This window comes from Euleptes europaea, chromosome 13, assembly GCF_029931775.1.
Source record: "Euleptes europaea isolate rEulEur1 chromosome 13, rEulEur1.hap1, whole genome shotgun sequence".
Taxonomy (NCBI): Eukaryota; Metazoa; Chordata; class Lepidosauria; order Squamata; family Sphaerodactylidae; genus Euleptes; species Euleptes europaea.
In genome coordinates this window covers 37,145,949-37,172,216 of record NC_079324.1, presented here as the reverse complement: position 1 = coordinate 37,172,216, position 26,268 = coordinate 37,145,949, and the positions used below count along the sequence as shown (strand labels likewise).

The window sequence follows — 26,268 nt, the reverse complement described above, 5'->3', positions numbered from 1 at the left end:
TTGGCTGTTTAATTTCTCCTGGTTTTACATAGAATTTTAGAATTGTACTGGTTTATGTCTAATTCTAGATTTATAATGTTTTATTACATTTTGCTCTAATCTTCTTAGAGTCTAGGAAAGAAAGGGGATACATATAATAAGTGATGGTTTTCTCTGACCTTATGGTTAGGAACTACAGCCTCAAGGTTTAAGTACAAATTCTGGGCATGCCAGTAACCTGTAAAGTTTAAACCCAGTTACAAAATGTCATTGTTAAAGACAGAAGCTGCTGGAATCTAGACTGGGCTAGGTTGTGTTGTTAAAAACTATTACGCTGATTTCTTCTTTGGTATCTGCAATAAAGAAGAAGACGAGTTGGTTTTTATATGCTGACTTTTTCTACCACTTAAGGAAGAATCAAACCAGCTTACAATCACCTTCTCTTCCCCTTCCCACAACAGACACCCTGTGAGGTAGGTGGGACTTAGAGAGCTCTAAGAGAGCTGTGACTAGCCCAAGGTCACCTAGCTTGGCTTCATGTGGAGGAGTGGGGAAACTAATCCGGTTCTCCAGCTTAGCATCCACCATGTGGATGAGCGGGAAATCAAAGCCAGTTCTTCAGAATCCACCGCTCCAAACCACCACTCTTAACCACTACACCACGCTGGGACTAACTAAAGGGAGAAATTGCTGTTTTTAATGATGTGTGTGAATACCTTCCTCTTTTTAATTATAAAGGCATAATGACAACTCTTGTGTGGTGAGTTCTCCACTTCAGAGGTGATTCCGTATATACTCGCTTATAAGCCGAGTTTTTCAGCCCAAAAAAAGTGCTAAAAAAGCCCAACTCGGCTTATACGCAGGTCAATACGGGAGGGGAAACTTACCGCCGCCTGCCCGCGCACCTTCCCTGCGGCCTGGGAGTGGCCCACGGGGCCTCCTGGGCGCAGGGAGGGGGCCGCTGCCGCCTGCCCACGCGCCTTCCCTGGCGGTGGCGGCGGCCCCCTCCCTGCGCCCAGGAGGCCCCGCAGGCCGCAGGGAAGGCTCGCGGGCAGGCGGCGGCCCCTTCCCTGCGGGTGTGAACCGCGTTTATAGGGGTGCAGGCACCCCTGCAGAAATATGCCTACGCAGTGGAAGAAAGGTCCAGATTGTCACCCTTCCCCCTTTCCCACCCACCCAGGTGTCCTCTGCAACAAAGAGGATCTCTATCCCAAGCACAGCTCTTTTAAGCCCTTCCTTCCTGTTTTAATTTACATGACTTCCGTCTTGGGGGCGGGGAGAGGCAGGCCAGCAGCTTCAGGGCAAAGCGATGAGATGTTTCCTGGAGGACGCCAGGGAGAAAGGGATCAGAGCGCCCAACTCTCGCTTTTGCCCTGCGTGCCACCGCGCGTCTTGCGGGGAAGGATGCTAACCAGCCGGGCAGGGAAGCGGGCCCGTCCGTTCATTCGTCCCCGCTGCTCGCCGCTTTATCCCCAACGCAGCCTTGCCTATGGAGAGTCTCCCCCCCTCCACCCCCGCCTTTTGCCCAAAGTCACTCTTGGCGGGGAAATCTCCAGCCAACTAATTGTTGCTCCTTGCACCTTTTTTTTTAAAGACACACACGCACACACACCTGCCGTGCAGTTGCTATGCCCGCTCCAGACCCGACCCGCGTGCCATTCCGAGGAGGCACGTGGAACGAGCAAAGACTCGTTCGGATTTAATCGGGGCCAGGTTGGGACCTTCGGAAATGTCACCTGGGCCATTTATGCACGGGAGGTGTTGCCCCTTTCTAGATGCACATTTGCCCCATCTGAATGCTCAACACTCAAAAACGACCCCCCCCATGCAGAGTTTTGAGAATTTAGATGGGGGGAAAGCGCACCTAGAGAGCGGCAGGTCCAAGGCAAAACCTGCCGTGCTTAAATGGCCCCGGGATCCAGCCTCAGAGCATGGTCTAGGATCGGGCTGTATGGAGCGGGGTTGCCGGCCCACACACCCCTTTGGCCACGGCCCTCCTTAAAAAAAAAAATCGCTCACATGGGCAGGAGGAATATGAGACACGAACCTGGAAAGTTGGGGCGACGGAGACGGCAGCCTGGCTCTGCTACAGGTTAGCCAGGGGGCTGGGCGAACTGGCCCGCAGTTTAGCAGCAAAATAGGTGGGGGGGTGGGGGAGAGCCTATTTCTCTTTCCCTCCCCCCCAAAAAATGTATTGCACTAGTTGAGCCTCTCTGCAGGGGGGATTGCAATTAGCCAAACAAGGTAGGTGGGTGGAGGGAGGGAGCGAGGGGGGGGGAACTTGCCACAGCCGCCTGCCCACGCGCCTTCTCTGCAGGCCAGGAGCAACCTGCGGGGCCCGGTAAGGTAAGCCTGCGGGGAGGGGGGAAGGGCCTCCTTTCCTACCCTCGGCTTATACGCGGGTGCCTAATTTTTCCCCATTTTTGGGGTGAAATTAGGCACCTCGGCTTATACTCGGGTCGGTTTATACCCGAGTATATACGGTATGTTATTACCTAATTTTCAGAGGGAAGAATGTTGTGTTTTGCAAAAACAGCATTGTTCTCACAGGAATGGCAAAACAAGATGGAATAAGACTGGAAATTAAATTGTGCAAAGCGTTTAAACAGTTGAGGATGTTGGTAAAGGGAAGAGAACCCATGAGTTGGTTGTGGAGCATTTGATCTGGATGCCACAGATCCCAGGTTCAAACCCCATCATCTCTAGCTAAAAGCTGTTGGTTGGGAAACACCATTCTCTACCTGAGACCCCAGAGAGCCACTGCCGGTCATAGAAGTCTGCTTGGAGGAGCTGTGGCTCGGTGGTAGAGCACATGCTTTGCCTGCAAGTTTCAATCCCTGGTATTTCAGATAACAAAGACTGGGAAAGACCTTCCTATGCATGAGAACCCTCAGGCTAGTCAGAATAAAAGTGTTAAATGGACCCACAGCAGATCTTTGTGTGAACAGGGCCCATACAGTCTCTCTTGCTCTCTGTATGCAAATATAATTTTTTATTTGAATTTGCAGTTTTGCGTACATTGCAACTGTTCGTAACATTTTAAAAGTCTTGTGGCCAAGCCCAATAAACTTCCGTTGAACTTTGCTCATTTTCCTTTCCAGTGCATTAAAACATACAGCTCAGACTGGCACGTTGTGAACTTCAAATATGAGGAATACTCAGGGGATTTTCGAATGTTGCCCTGGTAAGTAAGCTTTCTGAGGAACAGGATCCTCTTCCAGACACGCCTTTCCGTAGCAGCACTTCACAACTTTTGAGCGTGGTGATTTCTTAGACTGTCATTCTGTCTTACCTTCCTTCATGGGTGATAAGCAAGTCTGTGATGGTGTGTTTATTTTATTTATTGTAAACAAAAGAGTAGCAATGCTGGATGAAACTAATGGGCCAGCTGATCCAGCATCCTGTTTCATAGGCCAGCTCCACCCAGTTTATTTTCTCCAGGTTCAGTGGTCTTTAATCACTGCATCGTGGTGCATTCATACACCTCTCAAGGTTTCTCCATCGTTCCTCCAATCTTTTTCAAATCTCCTTTGCTTAGAAGGTTTGGGAAAGATCAAAGTAAAGCCTGATTGGCTGCCATGTGAGTGGGAAACGTCTGATGTCCTGACCAGCCATTTCTCCTGATTTCCTGACCAGCCATGGTGGTCTTTCCTTCCCCCCATCATCTGGGGGCTTTTTATTTATTTTTAATCAACGGTTGTTAATAATATTTTATTGTTTTTAAAACACAAATACGACATAAACACAAATACATCACACATGCAACTTAAAGTCCTCTTACAATACTTCTTGCCAGGAACAAGATCTCCTTCAAATGTCAAATATAGACAAAGCTGTTTCTTTCTGTATAATCTAATATTACTCTTTTAATGCTATCCATACAAATATTTCTTTGATTAGTCACTAATTTAAACCTATTGATCTAAAATGACAGTTGAATATTGTAATATTTATATAATGTTAGAACAATATGTATAACAACTTTTCTGTAGTCTCGGCTTTCATTTAAAAAAAGAAGAGTAAATCTCTAGTCCCTCCCGTTGTGAAGATATACCGTTCTCCATACATCTCCACAGTGAAGGGATAGAGACTTACAGTTCTTTCCTAAGGAGAGTTACTCCAGTCTCTGTGTGTTAAGTGCCATCAAGTCGCTTCCGACTCATGGCGACCCTATGAATGAAAGTCCTCCAAAATGTCCTATCTTTGACAGCCTTGCTCAGATCTTGCAAACTGAAGGCTGTGGCTTCCTTTATTGAGTCAATCCATCTCTTGTTGGGTCTTCCTCTTTTCCTGCTGCTCTTTCCATTCATTTCAATGAGCTTAGACTGGAGTAACTCTCCTTAGGAATGCACTGTTAGATTTTTTTTTAGGTGAGAATTCAGAAAACTTATAAGATGTATCTCTGTAATGTTATACTGATATGACAAGATTCAATTGCTGATTTTTTCTCTCTGCTAAAATGGGGGGGGGGGGAAACCAGTGTTCCAGGAGAGGGGCAGGAAAACTGCAAGGAAATCTGCCATATGGAAGCCCTGTTGCTGCTGCGCTGTTATCGGCAGCCTCATCAGCAATGGGGAAACCACACAAACCTGTCCCTGTATGTCCTATTATAAATGTTCCTGGTGAATCTACAAGTAGGGCACGGAGACCAAAGCTTCATCCTTGTAACGTTCCCCTCCAACAATGGTATTTAAAGGGTAACTGCACCTGAACATGGAAGTTCTATTTAGCCATCATGGCTAATGGTCATCAATTAGTCACAAATTTGCCTGGTGCTTTTTTAAAAGTCATCTAAGCTATTGGTCAATATTGCGTAAATAAATGTGTTCTGTTCTCAGCAAATCCTTCAGACCAGACAAGATTCCAAACCACATGTTTGAAATTGATGAAGACTTTGAAAAAGATGAGGTAAGAAGAGAAAACTAGACAGCACCCCATTGCTGCTTGGGTTCAGACAGTACAGTTACCCCAAACCTAGTGGGCAAAAACGAATTCTCCATCTTGGGAGCTATCGGTCAGTATCTGTTAGCCAAGGGAGTGGTATGTTTAACTCCCACAGCTTGCCTCACTTTATTCCAACGTAAGGTAGTCTAATAGAAGGTGCTACTATCATCTTTTGTAAGATAATAATAATGCTTAGCGTATATGTAGACCATTTAGGTTTTCAAAGCAATTCACAAAGAGTGCTGCACCCTGGAAAGTAGGCCAGGATTATTTTTTCCCATTTTGCAAATTTGGGGATGGAAACTGCGCACAGGAAGCTGCTTTATTTTGTGTCAGGCGATTGGTCTCTCAAGGTCAGTATTGTCGTCCGTGACTAGCTGTGACTATCCGGGGTCTTGGATAGTGATCTTTCCCATCTCCTACTAACTGCTCCTTTTAACTGGAGATGCCAGTGATAGAACCTGGGGACCTTCTGCATGCAAAGGGGGTGCTGTACCATTGAGCCACTATCCCTCCCCTTTTGATTTAGAGAGTACAGGTGGCTTACCTAAGCCCTCTCCCCAGTAGGGTCATGGCTGAGGCAAAATTTGAACAGGAATTGCATAGTCCACAGCTCATTATATTAACCATACCAGTTAGAGACCAGCTGCTGCGTATCTAAGGGTCAAGCTGCTCACGGTGCTGGAGTTCTTGATAGGAATGTATTGTTTCGTTCTGGAAAGTAGCTACAGAAGTCATGGGCGAACTGGATCAGGGCCATGATGTGGGCAATGGCAGGGTTAACTCCCCCAGGGCTCTTTCCCAGTTGAAGTCCCTCCACAAGGCTATTTGAAGCTGGGAGGGGGGCAGCCAGATGCCCATTTCGTTTTTCCACAATGGGACTTAGAGCAGGGGGGGGGGGTAAGTATTTTTGTTCGGTGAAAAGGTGTGTGGGGAGAAGAAAAATCCCTTCCACAGCACTGTGGCCCCAATTTAGATTGCCTCCCCCCCATGCAGAGTTGCTCTTGAGGACAAATAATATGTCCAGAGTTCAAATCATGCCACTTTAGTGTTATGTAGTTTGGCATTAAAGTGGCCAATTCCAACCGAGGAATGAGGGCACCACACCCAATTTTTCTGTGCGTGACTTTCCATCGCTCCTGTCAGCAGTTTGGGCTACACGCGTTCAAATTCTATTTATGCCTTGTAAAATGTGCCTTCTCTCATTCCAGAAAATCGTCTCCAGCATTGTATGTTCCCACAAGTTAATAAATGCAGTGGAACATTTTTTCGTTAGGTTGGGCATCTAATTGGGGCATTGTTAACAGTGTGGCAAGCTGTTCTGCCTTTACAAGAGTCTGTTAAGAGAGTAAGAGAAGGCTCTCAAATCAAAATTAAAACAAATAGAGACAGACTTGGGGCCCCTGCAAGGAATCGGGGGAGGGGGGCATTTGGAACTCCCAGCTCTCTTTCCAAAATCTCCCTCTCCAGGGTTCTCCAGGCTTTCAGGAACTTGAGTAAGTTGATTTCTCTTCCTTATTCCCCCCCCCCCCTTGTTCTCAACTTCCCATCCCTTCTTGAGAATATTGAGTCCTCAGGCTGTTTTTTGAGGGGGGTTTTCCTTTTTTTTTTTTTTTTAGTACCCAGCTTGCTGGGGGTAAATGGAAGATGACTGGGGAAGGCACTGGCAAACCACCCCGCAAACAAAGTCTGCCTAGTAAATGTCGGGATGTGACGTTGCCCCATGGGTCAGGAATGACTCGGTGCTTGCACAGGAGACCTTTACCTTTTTCCCCCCTTTTGGTGAGTTTAGAGAGTCAGTTTTCTCTGCATATTTTAGGAGCCCTCCAATTACATGGAGCCTTCTGTCATCTCTGTGGAGGGCCTGGCTATGCAGCTTTTATTGTCCACACGGGCCAGTCACTTCACTGTTAGACATGATAAATTGGGCCAAATAAGTTTTCTGCATTCAGATTTCCAAGACTGCTCTAAAAGAAACATACAGGGCAGAAATAAAATGTTAAAGGGAAACACCAGGTTCCCATCCCTAATTCTTCCTCAAAATTCTGATGCTCAGAGCAGGGAAGGGAGAATTTTGCAGAAAGAGATGCTTAACTCTGAGAGCCAGTGAGGTGTAGTGGTTAAGAGCGGTGGTTTGGAGCGGTGGAGTCTGATTTGGAGAACTGGGTTTGATTCCCCATTCCTCCACATGAGCAGCGGATGCTAATCTGGTGAACTGGATTTGTTTCCCCACTCCTACACACGAAGCCAGCTGGGTGACCTTGGCCTAGTCACTCTCTCTCAACCCCACCTACCTCACAGGGTGTCTTTGTGGGGAGGGGAAGGGAAGGTGATTGTAAGCAGGTTTGATTCTCCCTTAAGTGGCAGAGAAAGTCAGCATATAAAAACTAACTCTTCTTCTTCTTCTTCCTACCTAATGATTCTCCCCAGACAGTGTTTTAAATTATTTCTTTCCCAGCCAGGCCCTGAAACCAGAAGTAAGCCCAGATAAAAACCAGGAGGGGGGTATTTGCAAGGGAAATTAGGCAGGTATGGGAGTGGCTAAGCTATTCCCCTGTTCGCCTACTGATTCTCCCTTGCAAGTGTTTTCCTACAGTAACACTGTCTCAGCAGATGTAAATTTAGGAACAGGAGTTTACCTGAATTAGCATTTAGTTTTGACTACATTTAGCAATTTGCAGAGTGAGTGAGAGAGAGACGGAAGCAGCTTGTTCTTGTCACATATGAAAACAGCATTGCAATTTTTGTCTAACAGTCCTAATAATTATTGTGCATAAATGTCTTTGGACAATCTTTTCTGTATTTGTGACTAACAAGGGGCGCTGTGGTTGGAACTCCAAATGTAATTTAGTATTGAAAAGCAGCAGCTGTGAAGGGGCTGGTACAGATCAGAGCCACAGCAGGAGGAATGGGGGCTTCTTTAGTCTTATGCTGTTTTTCCAATTGAAAATGTCCCACTGGGGGTGCTTTGAGCCACCAGTAGGGGAGAAAAGACAGGTGCTTATTATATAGGGTTGCCAGGTCCTCCCGGCCACCAGCGGGGAATGGGGAGGCAGGGTTGCCAGATCCAAGTTAGGAAATTCCTGGAAATTTGGGGATGGAGCCTGGGGGGGCAGGGACCTCAGAGGGGTACAGTGCCATAGACTCCGCCCTCCAAATCATCCATGTTCTCCAGCAGAACTGATATTTGTAGTCTGGAGACAAGCTGTAATTCCAGGAGATCTCCAGGTCCCCCCAGAGGCTGGCAACCCTATGCTTATGTCTGTCTTCCCCCCCCCCCCCCATGGGGCTTGAAACAGCCAGGAATGGGGCATTTTTGACTAAGGGAGTGGTACAGAGGAAGAGTGAAACACACACCCCTTCTCAAGCCATATTCTAGATTGGGCTCCCTCATGGATGCTCTGTCATGCCAAATTATTCTCCTGGAATTGCTGTCATAGAACCCCAGTATTACTGTTATTAGACCTTGTTTTCCATTCTGGCTTGTGTCAGCTAATCTAATTTTTAGCAAAAGCTAACAATACCACCCCCATCCTCTTCAGCTGCTGAACAACAAATCATTATCCTTTTTGAAAATTCTCCGAGCAGAGAGGCATCTGGTGAGGCCGTCTTCCTTAGCCCATAATTCCTTCTGATTTCTCACGTGGCATTTCTGATGTATTGCCAAATGCTGATCTGTATGGTTCACGGCTCCCTTGATAGAACCGCACACCTATGTCGGGGTAATGCCAACAGAGACATATACTGGGAAAACATTACCAAGGAAACCCATCCCTAGAGGGGATCTGGAGTTGTGGGATTTCAAACATTAATTCCTGGAAGCAGAGCTGGCTCAAGATGGTGGCCAGATCAAGAGTTTGCTGGGGTCCAAAGACCCTAAGGACGCCCCCAACACTGCTGCTGTTTTTTACTTTACATACAGAAATCATTCTTAAGGAGTGTTGCACCCCCAACCCCAAGCAAGCAGTCTACACATTTTTTGGGGGGGAGGTGTCATTTTGGGGGTAAATGGGCATTCTGGATTTAAGGCAGCCCCTTCTGACAGGCAGCAGAAGAGAGCTGTTTTACACTGTACAACTTGCACTCTGGGTAAAACCCCACATCTTAGATTTCTGCCCTGGGCACTTAAAAAAGGGACCCACAGAAGACGGGAATCCAAGCTAACATTAATGAGATGGTCGATGGCCATCAGGCACAAGAGGCTCATTGAATGTGTGCCTGAGTTCTGTGTACCACGTGTATATATTACAAACGCAGCTATATAAATAAAGCTGCTGTTTTTATTTCCTAAATTTTACTTGTAGCTTGGGAGGCATTTCATTCTGATTCTGCATACTTGGCAGGAAGAAGTGGATTAAAGGTTAAGAACTACTGGCATGGATATGAAAGGTTTTTCATATCATAGATGAGGCAGCACCCAACAGAGTACTGAGAAAATGGGTGGAGAGATGAAGGGAGACTGCTGTCTTATTGTTCTTTCTTAGCCTTGGGTTCACAAGAGCAGGTAGCCCAAGTTACCTCCAAGTCATTTTTCTGGAGCAAAGTAGTGCCCTATTTGTGTTTGTAGTCTGTGCAGAAACTCATACCCCGTTTTTAATTTCTGAGGGAGATATGTTCTTGGATATTGTGTGACACTATCCCAGAGTCCTCTGCTGTTGTCCTCTTTAGAGAGGAAAAAAAAATCCTATTTGATGGTCCTAGTATATTCAGGAGAACATTCATGGCTGAGGCTGTTTCCACGCAAAGTAGATTCTATTCCGTGTTCTTCAGGAACACAAGTGGAGTGGAGGAGCGTTAACTGGGTTTTATCGTCCGGCGCATCCTTATCTCTCTTTGCAGTAACTCCGTGTTTAATCCTTACAGGATTCCTCATCGTTGTGCTCGCAGAAGGGCGGGGTGATAAAGCAAGGCTGGTTGTTCAAGGCCAACGTCAACAGCACAATCACAGTGACCATGAAGGTGAGACAATTGAGCATTGCCCGCAAGAGTCAGAATCCCTGTGCACTTACTCTGCATCTCCATGTTGAAAACTCAGTATACCTTGCATTGAAAATTAGAGTGGGGGCTTAGTTTAATCTGGCAGTGCCATTAAGGGTTGCAGTGGGACAATAACCTGTTGACCTAAGACCTACCTTATGGTTCCATTGCTCACACTTTTCTGGGAACTGTGTCTCTGGGGTGGTGTTCATTTGAATCTAAATGAATATCATAAGGTAGCCTTGCGTTATTACTGAATTTAAAGGCCAGCTGCGGGAGGCTTGATTCCACACTTCCTCACAGGAAGACTTTGGCCGGGGAGAGAGGAGGGTAGAAGTTGAAATAATAAATAAAGATGGCAACATGTGAATTGGCTCTCAAACCGTTTGGCAAAGCAGGCGGCACAAGAAGCACCTTTTGCAGCAATGTGTGGGACAGCCACCCGCTGTAGCACATTCTTCACTGCAGTGTGGCTGAGGTTGCTAGTTAACTATAATTCATTCTGGTCTCTTGCAGCCATGTCAGCAAAAGAAAAGGCCAGTGCAATTATTACTTTCCCATTGCAGAGTTTGGCATGTTCCCTTCCTCCAGTTTTAACCCTTCTGCTCCCTTGCCATGATTCCTCACAGTACAGCATGGCTTACTCTGTGCCGGAAGAAGACAGATTCCATTCCCCCCCCCTCACCCGCATCCCACTATCTTCATTAAAGGACAAGCTCCTGGTCCTTGTGAGGTGCTTTTTAAATAATGGAGATCATTCATTTTATTACTTTTCCAAGGCGATTCATCTTTCTTCTATGAAAGCGAATCCTGTGTGTTTGCATTTTCAGAGCCACAGTAGCCATTGTTACTACAGTGAAGCAAACTTTCCAATTTATCCTGCTCCCCGGGTGCCATCTTCCAATACGTTCATTTCATTCATTTCTAAGTGTACAAAAACTTTCACAATTTGAACTTGCAAAATGCAGGTCATGCTGAGCTCTTTCGCAGATAGAGGAAATAGAATTCTTTTCAGTGGTAGTGTTGTTAGCCTGTTACAGCAAAAATAAATAGGACTCTAGTGCTTCTGACTGCACATGGAATCCAGTTGTTCCTTCTAAAAAGTATCATACTCCAGAACAGTTTTATACAAAAGAAGGTCTTGCCGAGTGGGGAAAAAACCATAAGTAATGTGATATGTATGCATATTGTTTGTTCCTGTATTTCCCATTCAGCAAGGTGTTAGATTTTTCAAACACTTCATGCGAAATCAAAGAGCCTAGCAGAAATATCTGTATAAGTTGCTGAACCAGAAAAGACCCACAACTCGGCAGGGTAGAGTGGCTTACAGATACTACCCTGAGCCACTGACACAATAATATAATGGTTTGTCTCTCTTTGTTTGGCAGGTGTTCAAGAGGAGGTACTTTTACTTAACCCAGCTCCCTGATGGTTCCTACATCCTTAATTCTTATAAGGATGAGAGGTCTTCCAAAGAATCCAAAGGATGTATCTTCCTGGATTCATGCATTGACGTTGTGCAGGTGAGGTCTTGAAAAGGATTTGCTCGAGTAATATGCGCTATCCTGTATTGTTTTATTTTGTCTTAACAAAAGGCAAAGTAATCCATCTCTGTGTTCTATGATGCCCAAATCTGTCTTTTGCTGCCTACCTCCTGCACCCCCACCACTACTGGTGACAATCATTTATCAATGTTAAAAAAAAAAACTCTGGAGTTTCATGTATGGATCTCCTGGCGTCCCATCTCCTTTGGTCCACAAATGGTAAAACTGTCTGATCTCTACTACGCACAGTCGATGGAGAGGTCACAAAATATTCCCTCTGTGTAGCATACTAGAAGGTTCTAGCTTTGCCTTCTTCTTAGCATACTAGAAGGTTCTAGCTTTGCCCTCTTAGCATACTAGAAGGTTCTAGCTTTGCCTTCCTCTTAGCATGCTCATTGTCTGTGTGCCTTCCGTTTTTCTTGTGTGGAGAATAATTTTGTCACATGATGCTGCAGCATGAATTCACACTGTCCAGACGCAGGTTTATTGCCTTGCTGGACGTCATACTAACAAGACAGAGAGAAATGCTTCATCTAAACAAAGGGATTCCTTTGCATTACTTCCCACAGTGCCCCAAGATGCGCCGCAATGCATTTGAGCTCAAGATGTTAGATAAATACAGCCACTATCTGTCTGCTGAGAGCGAGCAGGAAATGGAGGAGTGGCTGGCAATCCTCAGAAAGATAATTCAGATCAACGCAGAGAGCTTGGTGCAAGAGAAGAAGGAGGCAGTGGAATCCCTGCCAGGTCAGTTGGTGATGGGGCTAGGACCTCAGTTCAGTAATGTATGTGCCCCTGCTTTTCTCACTAGTCCTAGGGGATGTGCCCATCTGACTCTTGCCAGGCTTCAAGTGCCAGGGGCTTCTGTCTGTGCTGGGCTCCTGACTGCCTGCCTGTGATCATGACCTGGGCATTCTAATTGGCCTTGATAACAGCATATTAGCATGGGGGCTCTTTTACTTTCTTAGTGAACGTATAGACTTGCCTTAGAAAGAGGGCTTGCTGGGGTAGGGGGTGCTTTGAAGAGTGAACACACTTCCTGGGGCTTTTTACAGATGTACTTATCAGCAGATCGAATGTTTTCCCTTCTCTGGAATCTTTGGATGGGCTGCCTCCTTTTTATTTATTATTTTTGTTTTGTTTTCTTCAAAGGGCTGTATGGATTTAGGCAACCGAGAGATGATTTGTGCCTTGTTTGGGGAAGGAGGTGATAACAGGAAGTTTTCAAGCACTACAAAGTTGCCTCCGCAAAGAGGACGCATGGTGTCCTAAGGCAGCAGCAAGGGAGTACAACTGCTATAAAATAGCAGACAGGGCTGGGAAGACATGCATTCAAATCCCTCCTGGGCTGGTCTCTCTTTCTTGGCAGAGCCCAGCTTACAAGGTTATTCTGAAGATAAAATGGAGGAGGGGAAAGCTGAACTCCTTGGAGGAGAAATGGAATTAAAATAGTGCAGATAGGACTGATTATCTCAGCCTTGGAGAGGATTGGGTACATGTGATAACAACTGTGGCAGATGTGCTTCCACAATGCAGCAACCCCTTTTTTATGTGTGTTTTCGCACACCCAAAGTATTATAATTTGTATTCTTCTGCTGGGAATCAAGGCTACTATCAGCCCTGCTGAGTCATCTCGGTCTCAAATCAGAGAGAAGGGGTATAATGCAGCACCTGAATCTCATGATATCATGAAGCTGCCTTATACTGAATTAGACCATCTGTCCACCGAGGTCAGTATTGTCTATTCAGACTAGCAGCAGCTCTCCAGGGTCTCAGGAAGAGGACTTTAACATCACCTACTGCCAGATCCTTCTAACGAGATGCTAGGGGTTGAACCTGAGACCTTCTGCATGCAAAGCAGACGTTCTGCTACTGAGCCACGGTCCCCTCCTTTCCCATCCTCCCACTTCTGGCATCTGAAGTAGCCTTGTCAGCCTTACATGTTCTATTTTTGTCCCTCTGGGTTTCTCACAGTCCATCCCCATCATCAGAAGAGAGCTTCCACCTCGTGCTGTGGAAACACCTTTGCAGCCACTCTGCACAGGGTGTCTTGTCTCTGTATCATCAGAGCTGCTGTTGTTTCCCGTCTCCCAGATGGATCCCCCCACACACACTTCACTTTCCAAGCAATCCTCAGCCCTATCAGTAATCAAGGCGTGACATAAATAAAACGTTCAACATTAAATCAGTTAAAAAGTGTCATATATGAACCAGCCACAGTTGCTGGATTATATTTTAATGCCTGACTAAAGTGGTCTGCATTGGCCAAGCAATCCTGGGCAAATCATCCCAGAATTTTAGCACTATCACAGAGGAAGGCCTGCAGCACTTCCCCACCTGAAGACCCTTTAAATATGGCTTCTCATTCTGAAAGCCTGAAACCCACTCTTCCCTCTTTCTCTTTAGCAGCTGACTGCACACAGCTGCTCTTGCAGTCCTCCCTGCATTCAAAAGGGAAGAACTCTGCCAAAGGAGGAGTTGGGGTGTTGATGTTGTAGCCTCTGTGTGTATGTGTGTATGAAACTTGCAGTGCTACTCCGCTGTTGGACTGGAAACCCCCTGGCTGGCTTCCATACATCTCCGTCCAATTTCCGAATGTTGTGTTAGTGATGGGGCACCTTGGGAACTGCCACGCCCTAATGAGGCACTACTGGAACCACTTACAACATCTGCTTTTTTGTGATTTCACAGATGACGAATCGGTCGGCCAAGGAAAGTCAGAAAACATCTTGGAAAGCTTAGAAAGAAGCATGCATCCGGAGCTGATGAAGGTAGTCTTGCTTCTGGAAGGCAGGGGGAGGGACAGCGAGCCGGGTTGGCATAGTGTGAACCCCAGTCTCTAATCTCTGGAAGTCCTGCTCAGCTCCCTTGACTGAGATACTATCCCCACATATTCAGGCTTATCTTCATAGGCGTGAAAACTTGGTTGGTTGGTTGGTTTTTGGTAGAATCAAATGTTCCTGGGATGCAGAATTCTGTTCCTGATGCTAAATTCCATGGTATGCAATGACCATCTAGAACAGAGGTTCCCAAACTGTGCTCCAAGGAGCACTTGGTGCTCCGCTGAACATCTCCTAGTGCTCCAAGAAGAGATTGGAAAGAAAAATACTACTGTCATTCAGTTTAGTATGTAGGTGCTAGGTGAAAATTAGTGCTCTGTGATGAATTTCTCTCCTGAAAAGTGCTCCATGACTCAAAAAGTTTGGGAAACTCTGATCTAGAATATACACTGCTTCGAGTGTACACTGAAGTTTTTTCTTCTCCCCCTGATCTCGGAGGACATCTGTATCAGTGGGTGCTTTCCATCCTATGCTCAGGGAGAGGCAGGATCTAAAATCTTTCTGTCCCCTGGGCTAGGATCGCCCACTGATTTCCAGTTCTCCTGCCTCAGAGGGAGTATTAGTGTTAGTTGTTAGCTCTTAGCAAACTTCTTTTTCTTCTTGGAATTTTTTCTTCTTATTTCTTTTAATATTCTATTATTCTATTATTCTTTTGCTTAGTCTCGTCAGCCCTCCTCTTAATCTTTAATCTTCGCCCCCCCTCCTTCCCCCCTCTTACCTCCTCCCTTCCCCACCCTCCCTGCTGGAGGCTATGGCAACAGAGTGAGAGAGGGAGGGAAGATCTTATGTCGGGGGAAGAAGAACAAGTTGCTGGGCTCCTGTCGCCCCGACTGGCCCTGGCCGCAAAAAATCACGGCGAGGAGGATCGCCCGACGAGAAGCCGTGGCGAAGAAGATCGGGCTTCAAAGAGCCACGCCAAAGAGGATCGGGCTTCAAAGAGCTGCCCCGACCAAGATCGGGCTTCAAAGAGCCTCGGCGAAGACGATCGGGCTGGGAGACTCAATGGAGCTGTGGCCGTGCGTAAGTGGGACTCCCAGTCGAGCGGTGGCAAAAAAAGGTGTGAAGAAGGTTCAGGAAGACAATATGGCTGCCGCAACTCCCCGTTCGGCCCCTAGGGGTTACGAGGGCGAGACTGGCCCCTGTACTGCCGGCTCCAGTGGAGATCAAGCGACAGGGACCCATTCCGGTAATGTAGAAGCCTTTTCTTTGCCCTTCAGTTGGGAAGTGTGGGTGAACGCAGTATGTTAGACCTAATGAGACAAGCCCTCAGAGAGGAGTTTGCCTGCTTTAGTGAGCCGGTCAACAGAAACTTGCCTAGTTCCAGGGCTTCCTCCCCGGCGACCATTTTTTCTTCCCATTCTGCAATGGATATGGAGGGGGAGGCAAGTGAGACTGGCCGTGCCTGGTTAACTAAGGCAGCCAGGAAGGCTCCATTACATTTAACAAGCAGAGGCAGATCCCCATCCCCCTCCTCTGATAATGAAAGAGAAGAAGGGGAGTTCTCTTCTGGAGAAGAGAATGAAGGAAAGGATCCCCAGGGCCAAGACCAACAGTCTCGTCTGTTTGCTGAAGAGGATTATCAGGTCCTGCTGGCTAAAGTTATGGCTGCACTAGATCTTCATGAAGATGAAGAGATGGAGGCAGCTAATAGCAAATCTAAGTTTAGAGTCACCAAAGAGTTTTTTGCCAGAATTAAAACTCATTCTAAGACAGTGCCATTTCCAGAATATTTTGAGGATTTGCTAAAAGATGAATGGGATAAGCCTCTCAATAATAAGCAGTTTCCAGCTGCAGTTAAAAAGATGTACTCTCTAGAGCCAAGGGCTATGAGTCTTCTACAGATTCCTCTAGTTGAAGCCCCTGTGGCTGCCCTCCAGTCTGCAGGGCTTCTGTCTGAGGACGGGGCTGGGAGTATTAGAGACCCATTAGATAGAAAGGCGGACTACACTGGTAAGAGAGCCCATGAGGCCTCTGCTTTATCAATTCAAGCGTCAGCCACTACGGTCTTAGTCACCAGAGCGTCTATAATGTGGGTCAGAAAACTAATCAATTTGGTTCCACAGGACAAGAGAGTTCTGCATGGTCTGCATCGTGTATCAAGAGCTATGAACTTTCTCGCTGATGTTACCTTAGATTCCATGAACCTGTTGGCCAGAGCTCTTGCGGCCTCTGCGATTTCCAGGAGAGCTCTTTGGCTTAGGGCTTGGTCAGCTGACTATGGTTCAAAGGCTATCCTGCTGGGATATCCCTTTGAAGGAGGACACCTGTTTGGTTCCAGACTTGAGGACATCTTAGTTGAAACTAAGGATAAGAAAAAGGCTATGCCTAAGTTTATCCGGAAAGAAGGAAAAGCCTCTTACCAATCTTCCTTTTGTCCCTTTCGATCATCGCACACCCTGGCGCAACCTGGAGGGGACGGCAGAAGAGGCAACTGGTCTTCGGGAAGGGGCTCCTTCTGAAAGAACTTCAGGTTCAACAAGGGTTCCTAGTTCCACCAGAACTCAGATAAACCTGGCAGATTCTCCGATAAGCCAGGAAAACAATGACTACCTATTCAGTCCGGTGGGGGGGAGACTTCAGTTCTTCGCAAGAGTTTGAGACCTGATTCAACCGGACTCTTAGGTCCAGAGAATACTCCACGAGGGTTACTCTCTGGAATTATGGAAGATTCCATCAGACCGATTCATAGTTTCCCCCACTTCATCGAAGCCAGACAAAATGTTAAGAACACAATCAGCCATAAATCATCTTCTTGAAATCAGGGCGATCGAACCAGTGCCACCCTTGGAGCAGCGCACAGGGGTATACTCCATATTCTTCACTGTGCCAAAAATAAATGGAGATTGGCGAGCCATTTTGAACTTAAAACACGTCAACAAGTTCATTCGGTTCAAACACTTCCGGAGGGAAACGCTGCGCTCAATCATCGAAGCACTACGCCCACAGTCATACCTGACATCCATAGACCTGACCGAAGCGTATTTGCACATTCTGATTCAGTCAGGACACCGCAGGTTCTTGCGATTTGCTCACAATCAATAACATTTGCCATTTCGGACCCTCCCCTTCAGGCTCACTTCAGCCCCCTGGGTGACTCTCGTGGCACTCCTAAGAGAGAAGGGGATACACATATTCCCCTATCTCGACGACATCCTGGTGAGTGCCCCGTCAGAACAGCTGTCAGTCCAGCACACCAATGTCATACTTCAAACTCTGGAGAGTCATGGGTTTCTTGTAAATTTGAACAAGAGCAAATTATCGGTAATTATCGACACGAATCGAAACATGATTTTCCTTCCACCGGACAAGATCTCCATCATCTCAGCTCTAGCGAGAAAAGCCATCTTAACCAAGTCAATAGGCCTGTTCACCTGAGTCAGACTTCAGGGCTTCATGGTGGCCTGCATCGGATCAGTGCCATGGGCATGCTTTCACATGCGGGGACTACAATGGCTTCTGAAGCCCTTTCAGTTACAGATAATCCAAAAGAGGGATGTCCGCGTCACCATCTCTCGTCCAGCGAGAGTCAGCCTCAAATGGTGGATGATTGCTTCCAACCTATCCAAGGGACAGACTTATCTTCCAACCTTCACGACCCAGATCTTTATAGACATCAGTCTGGAAGGATGGGGAACAACCTTTCATCACCACATCACTCAGGGTCGCTGGAACCAGTCGGAAAGGAAGATGCATATAAACAGGTTGGAACTTCGAGCCATCAGAAAAGCCCTTCTAGAGTTCCAGCCGTTCATAGTCAATCATCACGTCTTGCTGAGAACGGACAACATATCGGCAAAGGCCCACATCAACAAGGAAGGAGGGTCTCATTCCTCCTCCCTGCACACAAAGACGGTGGCCATGCTCAGCTGGGCAGAAAAACATCTGGCCTCGCTCAGGGCAGAGCACATCAAGGGAGAGATGAACACACAAGCAGACTGGCTCAGCCGTCAAAAAGTAGACGAAGCAGAATGGGCATTGAAGAGAGATCTTCCTGCAGATAGTGGAAAGGTTCGGGCAACCTCTCGTAGACCTATTCACCTTGCACAAGAATCGCCAAACACCGAGGTTTCTGTCGAGATTTTACCATCAGAGGGCCGAGGCAGTGGATGCCCGGGAGTCCCCGTGGCCTCAAGGTCTGTTGTATGCCTTTCCTCCTCTCCCAATTCTCCCCAGGGTTCTTCGAAAGATTTGTCAAGAGGAGGCATATGTGATCCTGATTGCCCCTCATTGGCCAAGAAGACCTTGGTTTCCTGCATTGATAGAACTGTCGGTTCAGGAGCCATGGGCTCTTCCAGCAGTTCAGGACCTCCTACAACAGGGACCTCTAATTCATCCGGATCCAGCTTGGTTAAAACTGACCGCCTGGGTCTTGAAAGGAAGAGGCTGTTAGACCTGGGATACTCTCAGAGGGTCGTGGATACCATGCTAGAGGCTAGAAGAGAGTCCACCAGAAAGATTTACAATTTCTCATGGAAGGCCTTCTCGTGGTGGTGTAGCCGGAAAGGTATAGAACCATTGTCCATCTCCACTAGTGATCTTCTGGAGTTTCTCCAGGAAGGTGTAGCACAAAATCTAAAAGCTTCTACCCTATGCAGGCAGGTAGCAGTGATAGCGATGGTGATCCCTCAGTTGGATGGTTTCCCAATCACTAGGCATCCGCACATGTCTACATTCCTTAAGGGCGTTTCGGCCATGACCAGCCCAGTAATTCATCACTTTCCCACTTGGCGACTGCACGTAGTTCTCTAGGCCTTGACAAAACCTCCGTTTGAGCCACTTGAAGAAGCGTCCTTGAGCCATCTTAAGATGAAAGCCCTGTTCCTAGTAGCGGTAACCTTGGCTAGGAGGGTTTCAGAGCTAGGTGCACTTTCAGCCAGAAAGAGTTTATGTGTGTTCCACGCCGACAAGGTCATCCTTCGTACCGATCCAACCTTCAAACCTAAGGTAAACTCCAAGTTCCATAAGCAGCAGGAACTTCACCTACCTTCATTTTGTCCCAGACCGTCTCATCCAAAGGAAAAAAGCTGGAACACCCTGGATATGAAAAGAGTCTTAAGTATCTATCTGCGTAGGACAGAGTCCTTTCGTCGTTCGGAATCCCTATTCATATTGGTCTCTCCACCCAATAAAGGATGTAAGATGTCTAATTCGTCTGTCAGCAAGTGCATTAGCCAGTGCATTCAGGTCTGCTATCAATACTGCAAGATTACGGTGCCGTTGGGAATTACGGCACATTCAGTGCACATTGCCGCTACATGAGCAGCCTTTGATAGACAAGCATCCGTGGAGGAAATTTGCAAGGCTGCGACTTGGTCCAGCCCTTCTACATTTGTTAGGCATTATAAGATAGATTTGTTTGCATCAGCCGATGCAGCCTTCGGGAGAAGAGTCCTCCAACTCGTGGCTTCAGATGAGTAATTCTGGATCCCACCCGATGAACTCAGCTTTTGAACATTCCGCTGATACAGATGTCCTCTGAGATCAGGGGGAGAACAGAACCTTGGCTTACCTGTGAAGGTTCCTTCTACCCTGATGGAGGAGGACATCTGGCCCGCCCGGGGCGAAGACTAGCATCGGTGATAAGATCTACGCTAAAGAACGGAACTCTACGTGACTACAGAAGGAAGAAGTCAATTCCCTTCTTCCTCCATTGCTGTCAGATGGTTGTGTGTGTGTGTGTGTGTGTGTGTGTGTGTGTGTGTGTGTATATATATATATATATATATATATATATATATATATATATATATATATATAGTTAGTTAGTTAGTTAGTTAGTTAGTTAGTTAGTTAGTTAGTTAGTTAACTGCTTTGGAAGTCCTCGGACTGAAAATCAATGTGCAGTCCTAGCCCAGGGGACAGGAAGAAAGATTTTAGATCCTGCCTCTCCCTGAGCATAGGATGGAAAGCACCCGCTGATACAGATTTCCTCCTCCATCAGGGTAGAAGGAACCTTCACGGGTAAGCCAAGGTTCCGTTCCAGTAGTTGTAGAGAGCTAATTTTACAGTCAAGAACAATGTCTTATGGAGCCAGTGTTTATTGATTCTCACAGCATGGCCAGGAGATGGCTGTTCATTTCCCCCCCACAAAAAAACTGCATTCAAAATTATATTTAAAGATTTTCATTGTCTATGAATAATGTAGGGATGGGTGCATATGCCTTATTTTTCTTTTTCTTTTTTTGGTCGATGGTTTCAGTTCTGCATTTTTCACTCTTGGTTTGTGGATTCATTTTTACCGTGAATGCATCCTGTCCATTTTTATTTACAGTTTATATGCATAGTGTATGTTTATACATGTAATGTACTCATTTATTTTGATTTGATTTGATTTATACCCTGCCTTTTCCCAGCAAGCTGGGCTCAGGGCTCCTTACAACAATAAACCATAAATATATATAAATACAGTTAAAACACATAATTTAAACCACAGTTCTAGTCTAATACAATAAAAGCCCTAAGTACATTCCTAACGTGCTGATGGTGAGCTAAAGATGGTAAACAGGCAGGCCAACCAGGCATACAGCTGTCTCAGCCGCTCCAGGGGGAAGAAGCCCAGGACTGGGGGATAGAGAGGGAAAGGGTTATTATATAATGCTGATTTACTTACACACGACCAGTGTTCAAAATGTAGCTATAGTGCAGGAAAAAATTCAGGCCAAAGAAATGGTGAAAAATTAATTAATTGTGGGTTTAGTTTACAAAAGGGAGAAGCAAAATAAAAACAGGAATTTTTGGATCACAGCAGAAAGGCAGATAAATTTAACATCCCTAAAATAACATGAGAATCTCCTGTTGCATTGGCTGCATCCTGGTACATGTTTTAATAGGGAAGAGGGAGGGACTGTGTGATTTTCTGTTTGTCATTCGTCTACAAAAATAATCACTATCTCTACAAGTAAAATGGCTGGAACAGGGGAGGGAGACCATCATGAAAATGCATGCACCCACAGATGAACAGAGGCCTTCTGCATACTTTGAGGATTCCCCCTCCACCCCAGAGAAAGAGCCTCAAAACTGGCAGGCTGAGGACTGAGCATGCTTCAGGAACAGTGGAATATTGAGAGCAGCTGAGTGTCAGTTAAAGGGAGAAAAACAAAGGGAGATGGGAAATATGAGCCTACTCAAGCCCCTGAGAGCTTGTAGATTTGGGGGGTTGGGAGGTGAAGGGGATTGTTTTCCCCTTTTGGAAACTCTTCAGATACTTGTAATAGTAGATAAGCGTTTCCATCATGCATTTGAAGTGCTCAAAAGACTTTGCTCAGATTATTTCAGCATTCTTTACAGCAGTTCTATAAAGTAAGTTGTGGTAGTAGAGGTATTAACCCTGTTTTGCAGATTGAGTTGCGATTGACAGAAAGCTGGCTTGTCTAAGGCCATTCAGAGATTTCCTGGGTTTCACCTCAGCAACTTTACGACTCCTGTTCAGTACAGTGCCAGATATATGCCATGGGTGGCATTAGGAGAGATCCCCCAAGTGCAAGGATCACTACTGAGCTGCAAAGAGAGCCAGCGAGGTGTAGTGGTTAAGAGCGGTGGTTAGGAGCAGTGGACTCTGATCTGGAGAACCGGGTTTGATTCCCCACTCTTTCACATGAGCAGCGGAGGCTAATCTGGTGAACTGGATTTGTTTCCCCATTCCTCCACATGAAGACAGCTGAGTGACCTTGGGTTAGTCACACTCTCTCAGCCCCACCTACCTCACAGGGTGTCTGTTGTGGGGAGAGGAAGGGAAGGTGATTGTAAGCCGGTCTGATTCTTCCTTAAGTGTTAGAGAAAGTCGACATATAAAAACCAGCTCTTCTTCTAGAAACTGGGGAGGAGAGAATATGAAGGAGCCCATGGGAGAAGGCAACATGGGCGTGGAGAAGGAAGAGGGGCATGGATGGGAAGGCACTGGAGCCATGGGAAGGGGGGGCGATGTTAGGGAATGAAGGCTGTTCTGGGGGTGCTGCTGATGGGAGGAGCCGGAGCCTCTGAACAGAAGGAGCTCAGGGCAAAAATAGCCAGCAGACCATGAGGGTTGCCGAAGCCAGTGAAATGGTGGAAGAGGAAGTGTACTTGATAAGAGTTTGGGCAGAATCTGCAAGAGGAATCCCCAGAATGCCTAGGAGCAGCTGTGGAGTCACCTCGCCATCTCCTTTAAGCCAAAACAGAAGAGGTTGTGGAATCTCCAACTGGAGATAACCAAAGCAGGAGACACCAAAGAAGAGATTTTGACTTGGTGTGTAGCCACGTTACTACAGTACAGTATTCCTGTAAGGTTTTCCTGTGAAGGAAAGGCAGGAGAGAGGAGGTCACATATGGCATCCAATGTGGCCATCCAAATTTAGACTCAGCAAACCCAGGTGTGACTTCAATCTCTTTTGTTTTTACTCTCCCCACCTCGAGTGTGACACGGCCAGACTTTTCCCCCCTCCTCGTTCTGACCTGTAATTTACTTTCCAGTGATAACGATTTTGCTTCTCTCAGAGCCTCTCTTCCCTCAGACAAACATGGGTGCATGTTGCTTTTCTCTCTCCTTTCAGTATGGAAGAGAAACCGAGCAGCTAAATAAGCTCAGCAGAAATGACGGGAGACAAAATCTCTTCTCTTTCGACCCAGAAGTTCAGGTAATTCCCTCTACAGTAGACTTGCACGGCAGGTGGTTGAATGTGGTTTGCTTGGTTTAAAAGCTGCTCATTTATCCCTTTGTTGCCTTTGAAAAGCTTGAGAAAATTAAAGTGAATTCATAGGCACGGGTGGCCCTCCCAACCCCAAAGGCTGAAGGTTGGTAGCATTTCCTTTATTGAAGTGATGTAAGGTGTTGAATTGATGGGGATGTCACAGGATTCACAGGCTCCAGCTAGATTTGAAGGTAGCCTCACCAGTGTATCAGAATGCCTGCAAAGTGGAATGAGGTGGGTGAGGAGGAACGGTATATGGCAGAGGGGCCTTCCTGCTGTGTTTCTCCCAGAGTTGTTGCCAGTCAGAGTTTACAGTATTGGAGAAGATGGACTAGTAATCTGACTCACTTACAAGACAGTTTCATACAGTGGTGTCTGTTTCCCAATATACTGGTATTTCCCTGACAAAGGACATTAACCCCCCCCCCAAAGATTTCCCTGAATCTCTTGCTGTGTGAAAAAAGTTGAACAGTTAATAGTTAATAGATGATAATATAAAGAATGTAGCTGGATTACAAAAATTTAAAAAGCTCTAACGGATATTATTAAGACTACTAATAGAGATTACCAAGATTAACCAGGATAACCAATTACTAAGATTAACCAGGATAACCAATAGACAATATTATATAGAATGAAGTTTGATTCTGGAAGACAATAAATTGTATTAGAGATTATTAAGATTACAATAGAGATAACTGAGATTATCATGACCAGAAATCTTTTGTATCAGTTGTTAAGTAACAGATGTTACTGCTTGTCACAGAAACTAACCCTAACCCTTCCCCTCCCTTTCCCATTTTATTTTGTACCCTAAAAACCCAATAATTTTTTTTTTAAGTTGGAAGCAAAATAGTTGTGTCCAGTTTCTCTTACTGATTTCTTCTTTGAAAAGTGACATTTGTTCCTCCTCAGAGGCTAGATTTCTCTGGAATAGAGCCAGACGTGAAACCTTTTGAAGAAAAATGCAGCCGACGCTTCCTGGTGAACTGCCACGACTTGTCTTTCAACCTCCTTGTCCACCTAACTGATCGATCCGAGGGACCACCAACAAACGTATGGATGATATCTGGGGTTTGCATAATATCTGCTGGAACCCAGCAGAAGACATGGGGGAGTGCTATCGATGCAACGGGGGGGAAATGAAGAAAATGCCTACCGTTGGCTGTAAGACTATATGGTTTCCACTGAATCTTAGAGTGGTGTGACATCACTTCCAGGTTCGCCTGGAAATGACATCACACAGTTTTGTCAGCAGTGGATCTTTCTTTCATTTTCCCCCTGCCAACCTACTGAGCGATGATGGGGTTTGGAGGTTGCTGGCAGGAGATCTGCCATAGCGGTAGACGTGGCAACCCTAACGATACCAACAAGCACTTTTCTGTTGTGAGAGAACCTTTAAAACTGCATTAGTTGAAACATTTTATATCCCACCACCACCACCACCACCCCACACACACAATGGGAATCCAAAGTAGCTTACAGCACCATTCTCCCATCCTCCATTTTATCTTCACAATAACTTATGATAGTTTAGGCTGCGAGTGTGTGTGACTGGCCCAAGACCCCCTGGCAAGCTTCCATGGCAGAATAGGGATGGGAACCTACATCTCCCATGTTTTAGTCTGACACTCTTAACCACAACACTAGTCATAGACTTCTTAATTTTTTAAATAAATATTTAACTGTATATTACCACTCCCTTTGCATTTCCAGGTGGAGCCATTTTTTCTTAGCCTCGCACTGTTCGATTTGAAAAGCTGTTGTAAGATTTCTTCCGATTTCCATGTGGATCTAAATCCCTCGCCTGTACGGGAAATGTTGAGGGATAGCGCCATCCAAGACTCGGGGAATCACCTTGTGAACAGCCACTTTCTTCATGGAGTTGCCGAGTCTTGCCTGTGCTACATAAAGCAAGTAAGAGGCTTAAGGGCCTTCTATGAACGTAGAAAATCAGATCGGAAAATCTTTATCAGCTGTGAAATTGAAACGGCAGAGCAGGGTCTGCAGTTGGTATCAGATTTGCGTTGGTAATGCGATTATCTGTAAAGACAAAGGACAATATGACCATATGACTTCTCCAGGCATCAGGAAGATAGATTTTGATTGAGTCCTGGCTGCTTAAGAAGGGCCAGCTATCAGTAACAGAGAGAGAGTGGGGATGGAACTAGAGTCTCACACACAGACTGAATTTCTGGGATTTAAACTGAAAGCCACCAGTTGTCAGATGTGTTTTAGCAGATTAACAGATTTTGTGGACTGTGTGTTCTTGTCAGTGCTGATGCTCTGCTCTTTTATGCAAAGGGGGTTTTCTCCGTAACCAACCCACACCCAGAAATTTTCCTCATCGCCCGTGTAGAGAAGGTGCTACAAGGAAGCATCACACACTGTGTGGAGCCCTATATCAAGACCTCTGATCCTGTGAAGGTATGTTGGATTGCAAATGCTGGCTTTAAACTGTACCACCCAATGGCAGAGCTTCAGCTTGGCATACAGATGGCCCCAGGTTCAATCCCCAGCTGGCATCTCCAGGTGAAAGGATTAGAAGAGCTGGTTTTCATATGCCAACTTTCTCTACCACTTAAGGAAGAATCAAACCGGCTTACAATCACCTTCCCTTTCACTCCTCACAACAGACACTCTGTAAGATAGGTGGGGCTGAGGGAGTTCGGAGAGAGCTGTGACTAGCCCAAGGTCATCCAGCTGGCTTCATGTGTACGAGTGGAGAAACCAACCCGGTTCACCAGATTAGCCTCCGCCGCTCATGTGGAGGAGTGGGGAATCAAACCCGGTTCTCCAGATAAGAGTCCAGATTAGGTAGTCGGTGATGTGAACGACACCAGCACTGGAGAGCCACGTCCAGTCAGACTATACAATACTGATCTTGGTAGATCAGTGGTTTGACTCAGCATCAAGCAGTTTCATGTGTGCTCTGGATGCTGAACTAACTGCCTTGAAGTGGAATAATTTACCTCCGAACGTCTATCTCTCACGATGGGTCAAGAAGGACCCGTGTCCTGTAATGTTTGGAGTGATGGACTTTGACTGGGGAGGACTCTGCTAAGAAGCTTCCTGGGTGATCTTAGGCCAGTTGCACTCTCTCAGCCTAACCTACTTCACAGGGTTGCTGGGATGTTAAAACGGAGGGAGGAAGAACCATACGCATCATCCTGAGCACCTCAGCAAAAATGCAAAAGATAATACACTCTTTCCTGGGAGCAAGCCCCAGATAAGATAGTGAGAATTTAACTTCCCAGAAGACATGCATAGCATTGTACTGTACATCTTTCCTTAAAGAGATAAAGACACCGCAAACCA

At 46.1% G+C, this 26,268-nt stretch overlaps 1 protein-coding gene across 1 annotated transcript in view; it reads left to right on the top strand.

The window, feature by feature from the left end:
• Positions 1 to 26,268, top strand: part of DOCK11 (dedicator of cytokinesis 11) — a 123,966-nt gene that overhangs the window by 25,161 nt on the left and 72,537 nt on the right. Inside the window, exons 4-13 of the mRNA XM_056858946.1 lie at positions 3,081 to 3,163; positions 4,818 to 4,887; positions 9,787 to 9,882; positions 11,289 to 11,423; positions 12,014 to 12,191; positions 14,136 to 14,215; positions 22,813 to 22,896; positions 23,866 to 24,006; positions 24,667 to 24,867; positions 25,255 to 25,377. Of these exons, the coding sequence (XP_056714924.1) occupies positions 3,081 to 3,163; positions 4,818 to 4,887; positions 9,787 to 9,882; positions 11,289 to 11,423; positions 12,014 to 12,191; positions 14,136 to 14,215; positions 22,813 to 22,896; positions 23,866 to 24,006; positions 24,667 to 24,867; positions 25,255 to 25,377 (1,191 nt within the window). The remainder of the gene's footprint in view (positions 1 to 3,080; positions 3,164 to 4,817; positions 4,888 to 9,786; positions 9,883 to 11,288; positions 11,424 to 12,013; positions 12,192 to 14,135; positions 14,216 to 22,812; positions 22,897 to 23,865; positions 24,007 to 24,666; positions 24,868 to 25,254; positions 25,378 to 26,268) is intronic.